Source organism: Xyrauchen texanus, chromosome 45 (assembly GCF_025860055.1).
Source record: "Xyrauchen texanus isolate HMW12.3.18 chromosome 45, RBS_HiC_50CHRs, whole genome shotgun sequence".
NCBI classification, from domain to species: domain Eukaryota; kingdom Metazoa; phylum Chordata; class Actinopteri; order Cypriniformes; family Catostomidae; genus Xyrauchen; species Xyrauchen texanus.
In genome coordinates this window covers 13,416,560-13,431,102 of record NC_068320.1, presented here as the reverse complement: position 1 = coordinate 13,431,102, position 14,543 = coordinate 13,416,560, and the positions used below count along the sequence as shown (strand labels likewise).

Here is a 14,543-nt window from a genome sequence, read left to right as displayed (position 1 = left end):
GCCCACCCAATCATGAAATTGGCCCACCTTGAGAACTATACCTACCCCTCCAACAGTTCGGCCCACCCAGCAGGTCCTATGCCCCACCTTACCTCTTAGAGCTGGAGCCAGGCTTGATAGATAGAATAGCAGCCTTTATTTTGGTCACATATTATACATACTTTTTTGCTTATATACAGTGAAATTTATTTGTTTTCACATATCCCAGCTAAGCTGGGGTCATGATGCAGAAGAATAATAATATTTCCAAATCTCTTTCAAACCACCCTAATAATGTTCAGGAGATGTGCATATTGTATAATACTGATTTTCTGTAAGTTAATGCAGCGATAAAGGGCTTTTATTTTGAAATACCGGAATCGTTCTGTATAGATCACGTGCCATAGTTTGTATTGGACAGACCGTGTAGCGGAAATATGATTTGTTTTCACCACTGTCCACTGCTTTGTACGTGTAATTTAAAATATTTAATCAGTTAAGTGTCTAGTGGTAATGTTTTAAAAACATGCGGTCGTTAAGTTATGTTCAGAGAGTGAGTTTAGACTTCACAGGAACACTCTTCCCTCACGCCATCTGTCTTGGAGATGCAGATAACGACTCTGTAAGTTGTGCACTTGTGTTTTAGACAAATGTGAGATCCAATAAATAGAATATTCTTTATAAATACTCCAGCTATGAGTGGACAAATCATATGAATAGTGCTTTTATTGCTGCCATATCATCTGCTGTCTTAAAGGGATGGTCAACCATGACATTTACATTTTGTAATTTACTCTCCTATAAAGGAATATTCCAGGTTCAATACAAGTTGAGCTCAATCGACAGCATTTGTGGCGTGATATTAATAACCACAAAATTGATTTTGACTTGCCCCTCGTTTTCTTAAAAAAAAAAAAATCTAGAATCTGGGTTCAAATGAGGCACTTTCAGTGGAAGTGAATGTACAATCTGTAAACGTTAAAATACTCACTAATTCAAAAGTATAGTCAAAAGACATAAACAATAGGCACGTTAACACAATTTACTTTACAGCTCAAATAATACATGCGTTTCAACAGAAAAATTAAAGTAAGTGCTTTTATAAAATTATTAGTTTCACATTTCTGTCTTTTAAACCTCCAAAAGTTGGCCCCATTCACTTCCATTGTAAGTGCCTCACTGTAACCTCATTTTTTTAAAGAAAATATGGATGACTTAAAATAATTTTTTGTGGGAATCAACATTATGCCACAAATGCTGTCGATTCAGCTTAACTTGTATTGGACCCGGAATATTCCTTTAAGTTATTCCAAACCCAAATTACATCCTTTTTTTTTCTGTGGAACACAAAAGGAGATGTTAGGCAGAATGACATTCTTAGTCACCATTCACACCATTCACAAGGCTTTATTGCATCATACTTCCATTTTCCACAGTGAGTGGGACTATCATCCTGCCTTGCATCTCCTTTAGTGTTCCACTGAAGAGAGACAGCCATATGGGTTTGTAACAACATGAGGGTGAGAAAATTATTACATCTTTTTTATTTTTGAGTGAACTATCCCTTTAATTACTTTTTATGCAACTGTTACAATAGAAAAACTAAATTACTCATATTTTTCCTTTAGTTGAATGAGCTGGTGGTGGGTGACACAAGTGGGAAGCTGTACATCTATAAAAGTGATGACTGTAAGCCCTGGATTACTCGAACATGTGTGGGCATGGTGAGTAACATGACCTTGCAGATATTAAATAATGAAGAATGAATAAATAAATGCACAGACTGACGTAATTATCATATACTTTTAATATCTCAATTAAAAAAATGAATGACTCCGTTTTGTTCCCAGTTAACGTGTGTGGGAGTAGGGGATGTCTGCAATAAAGGCAGGGTAAGACACATTCTCTTTCTCTCTCTGTCTCCCTCTCTCTCACACACACACAAAAATGGCATTACAAGGTTTCATGGCACATTGTTGGTCTCAGATGGTAATACAGTGGTACTTTGATATATGACTTGGGACTGCATGAATATCATGCCAGTACCATGGTTTTTACATGGTATTCCAAGGTAATTCAAAGAATACCATGCTACATGTCCAGAAACCATAGTGTTACCATTGCTTTTGGATGTATCTTTCCTTTTTAATTAAATCATGAAAAGACAAGCATCTTAGTTATATAAATCTCACAAATTTCACTTTCATATGTTGTAACATGCCTTGCTTTCTGCACTTGCATGCTGGCAGAACTTTGTTGTGGCTGTGGGTGCGGAGGGCTGGTTTCACCTGTTTGACATCAGTGCTGCTGTTGCCAAGTCAGACTCATCAAGCCAGCAGGACGGTTCTATTGGTGACGAGCAGAAGCCCAGTTTTACCCAGCACATCCCTGCCAACACCAAAGTCATGCTCATCAGTGATATCGGTGAGGACACTCAAAGATGTTTTGTGACACTTGTTAAGTTAAATGATATGGATATTGAAGTGTCTGTGTGTTTAAGATGGGGATGGGCGCTGTGAGCTTGTTGTTGGCTATACGGACCGGGTGGTGCGGGCGTTCCGTTGGGAGGAGCCCTCCGATTCTTCAGACGTGAGCTGTGGCCAGCTGGTCTTACTGAAAAAATGGCTTCTGGAGGGTCAGGTACTGAAGAAGGCACATTAAATATCACTCATATTTGCATCCTATGGTATTTGTCTGTAGAATCAGAAAATAAAAATGTCTCCAATCATGCTCTAAAATGTTAGAGAGAAATCTTTCTGTGGCCCAGAAATTGTTTATAAGTGGATGATGTCTCATCGAAATAAGTCACAAATGAGATCTCTTTAATATGTCAGTATATTCTAAAAGCAAATTGAGAATTTTACTTCCAGTATGTCTCTTGCTTTCTAGACTTTGAAACTGAGAAAAAGACCTTATATAGGGTTCACCCAAAAATGAAAATTCTCTCATCATTTACTCACCATAATGCCATCGCAGATGTGTATAACTTTCTTTCTTCTGCTCAACACATACAAAAATTTGTAGGTCCATACAATGCAAGTGAATGGGGTCTGAAACTTTGAAGCTCCAAAAAGCAAATATACAGCATAAAAGTAACCCATAAGACTCCAGTGGTTAAATCCATGTCTTCAGAAGTGATACGATAGGTGTGGATGAGAAACAGATCTATATTTAAAAAAAAAATTCTCCCATCAATTCTCCTCCCTGCTCAGTAGGTGGCGAAATGCATGATGAATGTGAATTGCCAATAACAAAAGAAGAATGTGAAAGTGGACATTTTTTCGTAAATTATTTTTTTAATATTGAACTGTTTCCCACTCACCTATCATATTGCTTCTGAAGATTTTAACGAATGGAGTCGTATGGATTACTTTTATGCTGCGTTTGTATGCTTTTGGAGCTTCAAAGTTTTGCTCTTACATTATATGTACTTACAGAGCTATGATTTTGTTCTAAAAGGTTTCATTTTGTGTTCTGCTGAAAAAAGAAAGTCATACACATCTGGAATGGCATGAGTGTGAGTAAATGATGAGAGAATTTGCATTTTTAGTTGAACTATCCCTTTAAGATCTCAAAAATGTCACAAACTGTGCTTAGATTTACCAAGATGCCAAAGTCTGCAATTAAAAGCAAGAGATCCATCATTTGAATGTAAACAATTTTCTTAAAGCTGTTCTATCCAAATTATCTGATCTAATGTGATCCACATTAATTTTATAGCTCTATACCCTTACTGTATGTAAACAGTTGTTTCATTTGTTTCTGTCTTTTATTTTTCTAAGGAGAAACATCTGAGACAAAGTTAATACTCCATTAATTCTGTTGAGCAAACTCTCAGCAATAGAAAAATTCCTTTCGAATTGCAGACTGGAACAAAAAAGCAGACACTTAAAAACTGCTATATGGCTTTAAAAGATAATTGTACAATAATTGAACAATAAATTGCCTTTCTCTGGTTTCCTCAGGTTGATAGTCTTTCGGTTAACCCAAGTCCAGAGGGTCTACCTGAGCTCATGGTGTCCCAGCCCGGCTGTGGTTATGCTATTCTGACGTGCTCTTGGACACAAGATGGCGCTGCAGAATCTGGGGATGAAAGCACAGCCACTCCTAGCAGGTGAATCACAATGAGAAATGGACTACTATGAAAGTTACACCACTACTGAATAGTTTAAATAATATCCAGAACTGAATTTGGGAATAACTCATAATGTTTGAATTCATATCATATGTGTTAATGTTTACAGGGAAGGTCACTCCAGAGATGTCATCCCTCATCTTACAACTGGACGCATCCATAACAAGAACGTGTCCACTCATTTGATTGGCAGCATTAGCAGAGGTACTGAGAGACCATGATGTCACACATATAGATTGCATACTGTGCATGTAGCATGAAAAAAACTTGTTAGTTTTAGAGTATAGAATGTGGCTTACAAATTATCCTCTATTTCTCTTCTCTGTAGGTTCAAAGGATGATTCCTCTAAATGTGGCCTATTTGCTCTTTGCACTCTAGATGGTGAGATTGTTACCACTCGTAGAAAAACAAATATATGAAATCATAATGCTCACTTAGGTGGCTGTAGGAATAGAAGTCCCACCTTGCAGTTAAAAGAGCCAGATGCCTTTTTGACAGAGTTTGTTTACTATAGAACACACATGCAAATTAACTGGAGCTGCCTGAAAAATATATTTTAGGGTAATTTGAATTAAAGAAGCTACATTTATGATGTCATTATTGTCCGTTTTTAATTGTGATTTGAAATATGTTACAATATTTAAGTGTAATCTTGTCAAACAGCCATTCAAGTAGAGCTGTACTTGTATGTCTAGTACCTAGTTAGAAATATACACCTTCATAAAACTTGCCTTAAAGGGATAGTTCACCCAAAAATTGACAATTCTGTCAACATTTACTCACCCTCATGTTGTTCCAAAGCTATATGACTTTCTTTGTTCTTTGGAACCCATGAGGAGATGTTAGGCAGAATGTAAGCCTTAGTCACCATTCACTTTCATTGTATTTTTTCCCCATACAAAAAGTGAATGGTGACTGGGTTGAAACTTTCTGCCATTTCTCCTTTTGTGTCCTACAGAAGAAAATAATATGGGTTAGTAAATGTTGACAGAATTTTCCATTTTTGGGAGAACCTCTAATTAAAATGGGTGTTGGTATTAGTCCATCACTGTGAAGTCTGTCACATCATCTAGGTAAGTAATCTAGTGTGAAAAGCCAAACACACTTTGTTCTTTGTTCATTGTGGGCACAAGTGTGTATGAAGATTTACTTTTTTTCTCTTTACTCTAAAAGCATATGCTTGTTGTACACATTTGTTTCCATGGCCACACTGTTCCATGGTGCCAGAGGCAGAACCAATTCAGAACGGATGTTTTTATAAATGTATTTATTTTTGAAAAACAAGCCATTTACAGTTGACTTCAGCCATGCATTATTGATATTGATTGGTTAGCTGTTTTTGTTTTCCATTGAATGGCGGTCTTCTAGGAACCCTTAAACTCATGGACAGCTCTGAGACGCTCTTGTGGTCCGTACAGGTGGATCACCAGCTCTTTGCTCTTCAGAAGCTGGATGTTACTGTAAGTTTGATGACTATATATGTGCATGCTCAGTAATTTTCTATACTTGAACATTCAAATATATCGAACAACCTTTTGTTTCTTTATTGATCCCACAGTACTCTCAGAATTAACTACTGTAGGTTTTATTCCCAAAGTAGAGTGCCTTTTGTTTATTGAAGTATGGTTTGTGTGTTCTAAAATGAAATATATATGTGTGCACTCAGGGTGATGGCAGAGAGGAAGTGGTGGCCTGTGCCTGGGATGGCCAGACTTACATCATCGATCATACACGTATGGTGGTCCGCTTCCAGTTCGATGAAAATGTGAACGCATTCTGTGCTGGTGAGGTTCTCATTTACAGTATAGTCACTATCAACATTTTACAGGTTTCCCAAGGTCATGGAAACCCTGGAAAGAGCAGGGCATTTAAAAAATATATATTTCCAATAGAACATCACAAATTCATTCTACAGTATGCATATGTTGGGAAAATCCAACCACAGAAATGTCAACCACGTCATCGAAAAGTTACCAAAGGAACAAAACGCACTTTTAAGTTTTGTTGTGGTATAATGGATAGTGGATAATTCCATACATATCGCTAGATGCTGATTAGTCCCAATCCTGTAAATTCTCGTCGTCTCAAATTGTGTGTGTGGAAATGCTCTAACTGTGAGTTCTGCTGTCCTTTTTTTTTTTTTTTTTTTTTACGATGTGACTTAACCAAGCATTTTAGTGATCTCCGACCATGATCGTTCAAGATTTGTTTCTGACCACTTTTCTTCCATGGTTCACCACTATCCTTTCAGGATTTAATAATGCGTTGTGCAGTTCTTAACCCATTTCCAGTGATTTCAGCAATCTCCTTAATTGTTCTCTTTGCCCCTTCTGAAATGCAGTAACATCTTATCCATGACCATGGGATATGTCTTCCAACATGGTTTTTTAAGAAATGAGAAACAATTAGGATTAAAAGAATTGTTGCCAGCTGAAACATATTAATCACTGCAATAATGAGCCAATCATAAGCTCTTAAGTTTCTGCTTATTTAAATCCAATCGGCAACTTTTTTTGACCAGACAGTGTATTATTTTCTAGTTTTGCGCTACTTAAAGTATTTAATTGCTTATTGTCTGCAATACAGCATGAAAAATCAGTTAAATGAGGGTGTTGTTATTCTATTAACTCAAAAGATTGCTCTATAAAATTATTATTTAAAAAATGAATTACCTAGTTAACTGGAAATGTCATGGAAAATGTATAGATATTTATTGGCCAAAAAGTGTGGGGGACCAGATTTTAAAAACAAAATTTATTTTTAAATGTATTTATGTATCTATTTATTTTTTTACTTTTTGATTTACATTTTATTATTATGATTATAAATGTTATTATTAATTTAGTTTTAAATCTGCAGGACATGGAAGGTAGACAGAAAAGTTTGGGGGGAGAGACGGGAATTGATTTGAACCTGCTCATGCATGAGCACTACGCATTGGGCCATGTCTCTAACGAGACTGTATTTCTGAAATTTTACTGCATATTTTGGTTAATATTCAAAGCCATTACCATTTTTTTTAAATGGATATGTGAAGAAACGGCAATATAAGAAATATCACTGCTTCAGCTCTCTCACTTCTACCTTTACTTTCATCATCCCTTCTTACTCTCTCGCTCTCTCTTTCTCTCTTTCTCTCTCTGTGCACCTTGATAAAGTTCTGAAAGGCCTCAAATTGATGCATTAAGAGGATTTCATTAATGAGAGAGCTTTTACAAACAAAAACACGAGGACTTGCATTCATGTTGACTTTGAAAAGACTCATGTGCCACAAAGCCTCATATAGTACATATAATGTTTATCTGCTCACACACCGCTGCCTTCTTTTTCATCTTGTGAAAATGCAAAGAGTGAATGTGGAGACAGCGTGAGCTCATTATAATTCAGCCCCAGACTTTGTGAGTCTGCTGTATGTCGAAGAGAGGTGCCGTGCTGTCACTCTTTGGAGAAAAGCATATTCTCATGCTAAAAACATTAGACATTCTGTGAAAATTTACACAGACTCATCCCTACAGCGCCACTGTATTCGTGATCTACATGTTCTAAACCTGTAGATTGATGTAATAATGATTTATACATGCCAGCTTGAGAAATGTTGATTGATCGTTTTATACTTAGCAATTACAGTAAACAGAGCCTTGTGTGCAGCCTTGGGGTTTGTGTGCAGTTTAAACTAAGTAATAGATGGTGGCTTAAATGCCTTTCAATCAATCAGGCTATCAATTGGGAATCAGGTTATCAATCAGGTCTCAATGGTTTAAAAATTCTAGAACTGATTTCTGACCAGTAGTCACACTGTTGGTGCAAGTATTGCATACTGTATCTTCAATGTGCATGCATGTATGAGGTATGTGCATGCTTTATTTTGAATAAAGTCACCACTATATAACATGGCTTTAAGATCCTTCTTGTTTTTTAAAACTGTTACTCTATCTATCTATCTATCTATCTATCTATCTATCTATCTATCTATCTATCTATCTATCTATCTATCTATCTATCTATCTATCTATCTATCTATCTATATTATAAACAAATTATGCACACACATTTTTATTTTATTAAGGTTTATTTTATTTAAGGTCTGATTTATTTTATTAAATATTATTACATTTATTATTTTATTTTTATTCCTTATGCTTGAAGACATAGTGCTTGAGATGTAAACTACAACAATGTTATTCAATGGGTGCCATCTAGTGATATACCCAGTAGCTCGCTAAACCAGGGTTTTGCATCATAGATGCTACTAAACTCTGCAAAAAAAGAAACGTCCTCTCGCTTTCAACTGCTTTTATTTTCAGCAAAATTAACATATGTAAATATTTGTATGAACATAAAAAGATTCAACAACTAAGACATAAACTGAACAAGTTTCACAGACATGTGACTAACAGAAATAGAACAATGTGTCCCTGAACAAAGCGGGGGTCAATATCAAAAGTAAAAATCAGTATCTGATGTGGCCACCAGTTGCATTAAGTAGTGCAGTGCATCTCCTCCTCATGGACTGCACCAGATTTGCCAGTTCTTGCTGTGAGATGTTACCTCACTCTTCCACCAAGGCACTTGCATGTTCCTGGACATTTCTGGGGAGAATGGGCCTAGTCCTCACCCTCCAATCCAACAGGTCCCAGACGTGCTCAATGGGATTGAGATCCGGGGTCTTCGCTGGCCATGGCAGAACACTGACATTCCTGTCTTGCGTGAAATCACGCACCGAGCGAGCAGTATGGCTCATTGTTATGCTGGAGGGTCATGTCAGGATGAGGTAGGGTACCTCATGAGGGAGGAGGATGTCTTCCCTGTAACGCACAGTGTTGAGATTGCCAACAATGTCAACAAGCTCAGTTCGATGATGCTGTGACACAACGCCTCAGTCCATGACGGACCCCCCACCTCCAAATCGATCCCGCTCCAGAGTACAGGCCTCAGTGTAACGCTCATTCCTTCAACGATAAACGCGAGTCCAACCATCACCCCTGGTGAGACAAAACCGTGACTCCTCAGTGAAGAGCACTTTTTGCCAGTCCTGTCTGGTTCAGCGAAGGTGGGTTTGTGCCCATAGGCATCATTGTTGCCGGTGATGTCTGGTAAGGACCTGCCTTACAACAGGCCTACAAACCCTCAGTCAAGCCTCTCTCAGCCTATTGCGGACAGTCTGAGCACTGATGGGGGGGATTGTGCTTTCCTGGTGTAACTCGGACATTTGTTGTTGCCATCCTGTACCTGTCTCACAGGTGTGATATTCGGATGTAACAATCCTGTGCAGGTGTTGTTATACATGGTCTGCCACTGCGAGGACGATCAGCTGTTCTTCCTGTCTCCCTGTAGCATTGTCTTCAGGGTCTCACATTACAGACATTGCAATTTATTGCCCTGGCCACATCTACAGTCCTCACGCCTCCATGCAGCATGCCTAAGGCATGTTCACGCAGATGAGCAGGGACCCTGGGCATCTTTCTTTTGGTGTTTTTCTGTAACATTTATTGCACTTAGTTAACCATTTTTAAATGACTATGTTTACTATTGGCAAGATATCTGAAAAACTGCAGTAGCATAAAACAATGCATAAATAGCTATTTAATGATTGGTTATTTAACATTAGTATAACGTTAATTAAACAGCATTGGTGAAGTCAGCCAAAGGAAAATTGTTTCAGAGGTGGAGCAAATTGTTACATGTTGCTGAAAGATTACAATGACCATGTTGTAATGAATCGTGCACAATTAGACCAAGAATGTGTATTAAAGGAATATTCCAGGTTCAATACAATTTAAGCGCAATCGACAGCATTTGTGGCATATTGTTGTTTACCACACTATTTATTTTGACTTTTCCCTGCTTTTCTTAAAAAGCACAAAGCAAAAATCGAAGTTACAGTGAGGCACTTACAGTGGAAGTGAATGGGGCTGGTTTTTGGAGGGTTTAAAGGCAGAAATGTGAAGTTTATAATTGTGTAAAAGCACTTGCATTAATTCTTCTGTTAATACTTGTGTGTTATTTGAGCTGCAAAATTGTTAAATCATAATTTTTACAGTTTGCGGATTAGCTCCATTCACTTCCATTGTAAGTGTCTCACTGTAACCAAGATTTATAAAGAAAATAAATTTTTGTGGTAATCAACATTATGCCACAAATTATGTTGATTGAGTGTTACTTGTATTGAACCTGGTATATTCCTTTAAGAAATTAAATATTATGCTTATGTTAACTTGTAATTTTTTTTTTAAATAGCCTCTAATGTAATATTTGCGCTTCAATGTGCTTTATTCCTCCATTAGGGCAGTATGCATGTAAGGATGGAAAGAACAGCCCCTGCTTGGTCTATGTGAGTTTTAACCATAAGATCTATGTGTACTGGAGGGTGGAACTGGACAGAATGGAGCCCACCAACCTGCTGAGTGTGCTTGAAGAGAGGCCTGATTATACAGCCCTGCTTCACAGACTGGGAGTGGGTAAGTGTGCATATGATCGCATATGACCATCTGGAGGAACCAGACGTATGCTAAGATGTATAAGCAAGGTCTGGAGTCATTTTCTTAAATTCGACAAATTCACTGTGAACTGAAAATATGTGCTTATTCCTGTGTCATTCTAATTCCACTTGGACATGACCACATTTATTTTAATGAATCTTTATAATCATACATCTAGTAAATGAATGTCAATGTACATTTATGCACCAATATAGAACGATAGGTTCTATTTTAAGGGTTTGAAATATAAAATTATTAATGTCGACATGGCCAAAACATTCCGTTTAAAATAGTACATCCTTCACGTGAAATCAGGCATAAGATCATCTCATACATTTGAATGTATAGTACTTAATACTTAGTAACTTGGCAGAAAAACGCTGCCAATTCAATAATTTTTTTGTTTTTTTTATTACCAAAAAATATTGCTAACATTGGCCATTACCATAATGCTTTACATCTCTAGTTAAAACCCCTCTCAGACCTCTAATGATGCTGTTCTTTTGACAGTGTTGTATAGTTAATTCCACCACAGGGGCAGAAAAGACTGTTAAACACTTAAACATTCTTGTCTCATGTCATTTAAATTTTGTGGGACGCAGCACAATTTGCCTTCATATTCAAAAGCGTTTGACTTGGCCAAAGGGGGGGGGTCAGGTCATTCTGCTCACTCAGACTCCTGCCGCATGCACAGCTGTTAATGAAAAGCCAGCATGACTTCCTGGTGCCACTGTTAATAATTCATCCTCCGAGTCTGATGTGCTCCCACAATGTGATTTTCAAAGTATGATTTGCTAAACGTGCCACGGGACACAGCCGCCCTGAACACCTGCAGGTGAGAGTTCGCCAGAGATGGAGATGTTATAGAAAGGCTCTGTGACTCTAGGATGAACTATAGGTGGAGATTCATGCTAAATGAAGCACAAAATGTGCTTGGTCTCGCACTGTGTATTGCCTTTTTACATCACCTATTCATCATAAAAGTCAAACAAACAGTCGCTCTACCCAAGTCAGACACATTAATACAAAAGCTTTTACATACTGGAGTGAAAAATGGGAGGGGAAAAAAAGTAAAGATTTTTTTGTGAGAGAGCGCTTTTATTACCATGTTAATGGATGACACCTGATTGATTCAAAGAGGGAAAATACATACATTTCCAGGTCTTTTAACATGTATTTTATGCTTGTTTTATTTAATGTCTGGAGAAAACCCGGTGACCTGGTTTTTATTGAAAAATGATAATAATCTGTTTAAATCTCTGAAAAATCTGTTTATTACGGTTTATATTTGATTGCATAACTCAAATAATGAGCCTACCTTTTTAATTAGTGGATCTGCATTTTTTTAGTTGAATCATTCTGAATGTACAAAGTATCTATTATTTTTTTTTATGCAAATGCATTCAAAAAGATACTCAAAAAAGCATTAAAGGCTTCAAATATTTAGGCGTTCAAATGAATGCCCCTAACCTCCCATAAGCCATTTATCCTGCCTCTCCTATCTTAGATGTGCCTAAAGTGGATTCTGATAAAGGCAAGGCTCCAGTTGTGTCTGATTTTTAATTTATAATTAATTTATGCAATGCCTTCAGCCCATTACTATGCATAACACACAGAGTTTCTTTGTTTCTACACTATCTTCGGAGAATATTTGCAAAACAAGCATAAGAACTATGGGGGCGTGTGTGTTTGTACACCTTACAGATATCAGTGACACTTTAGCTGTTCGGAAACTCATTGGAGACGTGCTTTACAGGAACATACAGAGGGATGACAGAGAATGACTCAAGACTCCTTTGAACACAGCTTCTCTTTTCTGTAAATAGTCTTTTAATAAAACAGCATCCAAGCATTCATTGTTTTTTGTGTATCATTTGCTACAATCACAATCTAAATCACTGAGAGTGATGTGATGTGAACATTAACTGAATCTCCTGACCTGTATGTGCATGATTTTATGCACTGCACGTGCATGATTTTATGCACTGCACTGCTGCAACTCTATTGGCTGATTAGATAAGCGCATGAATAAGTAAGTGTAAAGGTGTGCCTAATAGACCTTTTTCACGGGCTGTGATGATGCGTTTCCACCTTATTTAGCAGCGTAAATCTTGCTAACTTTTTTATATTAGCGATTTTTTTTAAATATTGTGTGTAAATGTATAACATCATGCTTTGTGATATAGGACCCTGGAATAAGTAAAAAATACACCCACAGCTATATATATATATATACAGGTGAAACTCGAAAAATTAGAATATCGTGCAAAAGATCATTAATTTCAGTAATTCAACTTAAAAGGTGAAACTGATATATTATATAGACTCATTACAAGCAAAGTAAGATATTTCAAGCCTTTATTTGATATAATTTTGATGATTATGGCTTACAGCTTATGAAAACCCCAAATTCAGAATCTCAGAAAATTAGAATATTGTGAAAAGGTTCAGTATTGTAGGCTCAAAGTGTCACACTCTAATCAGCTAAACACCTGCAAAGGGTTCCTGAGCCTTTAAATGGTCTCTCAGTCTGGTTCAGTTGAATTCACAATCATGGGGAAGACTGCTGACCTGACAGTTGTGCAGAAAACCATCATTGACACCCTCCACAAGGAGGGAAAGCCTCAAAAGGTAATTGCAAAAGAAGTTGTATGTTCTCAAAGTGCTGTATCAAAGCACATTAATAGAAAGTTAAGTGGAAGGGAAAAGTGTGGAAGAAAAAGGTGCACAAGCAGCAGGGATGACCGTAGCCTGGAGAGGATTGTCAGGAAAAGGCCATTCAAATGTGTGGGGGAGCTTCACACGGAGTGGACTGAGGCTGGAGTTACTGCATCAAGAGCCACCACACACAGACGGGTCCTGGACATGGGCTTCAAATGTCAAAAGTCTTACCTGGGCTAAAGAAAAAAAGAACTGGTCTGTTGCTCAGTGATCCAAAGTCCTCTTTTCTGATGAGAGCAAATTTTGCATCTCATTTGGAAACCAAGGTCCCAGAGTCTGGAGGAAGAATGGAGAGGCACACAATCCAAGATGCTTGAAGTCCAGTGTGAAGTTTCCACAGTCTGTGTTGGTTTGGGGAGCCATGTCATCGGCTGGTGTTGGTCCACTGTGCTTTATTAAGTCCAGAGTCAACGCAGCCGTCTACCGGGACATTTTAGAGCACTTCATGCTTCCTTCAGCAGACAAGCTTTATGGAGATGCTGACTTCATTTTCCAGCAGGACTTGGCACCTGCCCACACTGCCAAAAGTACCAAAACCTGGTTCAATGACCATGGTATTACTGTGCTTGATTGGCCAGCAAACTCGCCTGACCTGAACCCCATAGAGAATCTATGGGGCATTATCAAGAGAAAGATGAGAGACATGAGACCAAACAATGCAGAAGAGCTGAAGGCCGCTATTGAAGCATCTTGGTCTTCCATAACACCTCAGCAGTGCCACAGGCTGATAGCATCCATGCCACGCCGCATTGAGGCAGTAATTAATGCAAAAGGGGCCCAAACCAAGTACTGAGTACATATGCATGATTATACTTTTCAGAGGGCCGACATTTCTGTATTTAAAATCCTTTTTTTATTGATTTCATGTAATATTCTAATTTTCTGAGATTCTGAATTTGGGGTTTTCATAAGCTGTAAGCCATAATCATCAAAATTATATCAAATAAAGGCTTGAAATATCTTACTTTGCTTGTAATGAGTCTATATAATATATTAGTTTCACCTTTTAAGTTGAATTACTGAAATTAATGAACTTTTGCACGATATTCTAATTTTTCGAGTTTCACCTGTATGCACTACAGTTCAAACGTTTTGAAACACTTGTCTGAAAAGCTTCTCACGATCTTAAAAATCTTTTGACATGAAGGCGTATGCTTAAATGTTTGAAATTAGTTTTCCAGACAAAAATATAATTGTGCCAAATATATTCATTTATTTAATTAAAAAA

At 37.4% G+C, this 14,543-nt stretch overlaps 1 protein-coding gene across 2 annotated transcripts; it reads left to right on the top strand.

Annotated features, from left to right (window-relative positions):
* Positions 1 to 385: 385 nt before the first annotated feature.
* On the top strand, positions 386 to 12,801 carry itfg2 (integrin alpha FG-GAP repeat containing 2). 2 transcript variants are annotated; one of them, XM_052118829.1, is made up of 13 exons: positions 453 to 601; positions 1,416 to 1,499; positions 1,608 to 1,703; positions 1,830 to 1,871; positions 2,229 to 2,403; positions 2,480 to 2,619; positions 3,945 to 4,093; positions 4,224 to 4,318; positions 4,443 to 4,496; positions 5,484 to 5,575; positions 5,782 to 5,899; positions 10,400 to 10,573; positions 12,299 to 12,801. In XM_052118829.1, exons 2-13 carry the CDS (start codon positions 1,494 to 1,496, stop codon positions 12,376 to 12,378), a joined length of 1,221 nt encoding a protein of 406 aa, XP_051974789.1. In that variant the 5' UTR covers positions 453 to 601; positions 1,416 to 1,493; the 3' UTR covers positions 12,379 to 12,801. The 2 variants fall into 2 exon arrangements, with proteins under 2 accessions (XP_051974788.1, XP_051974789.1); XM_052118828.1 differs by lacking the exon at positions 1,416 to 1,499 and having other exon boundaries at positions 386 to 601; positions 12,299 to 12,800.
* Positions 12,802 to 14,543: the final 1,742 nt, after the last annotated feature.

Bases quoted from the DNA above. Each gene is read 5' to 3' on its own strand.
- itfg2 (XM_052118828.1), top strand. From the start codon at position 506: ATGCGGTCGTTAAGTTATGTTCAGAGAGTGAGTTTAGACTTCACAGGA. The intron at 1,704-1,829 runs GTGAGTAACATG...TTTTGTTCCCAG, and splicing joins CTCGAACATGTGTGGGCATG to TTAACGTGTGTGGGAGTAGG. The intron at 4,094-4,223 runs GTGAATCACAAT...TAATGTTTACAG, and splicing joins AGCACAGCCACTCCTAGCAG to GGAAGGTCACTCCAGAGATG.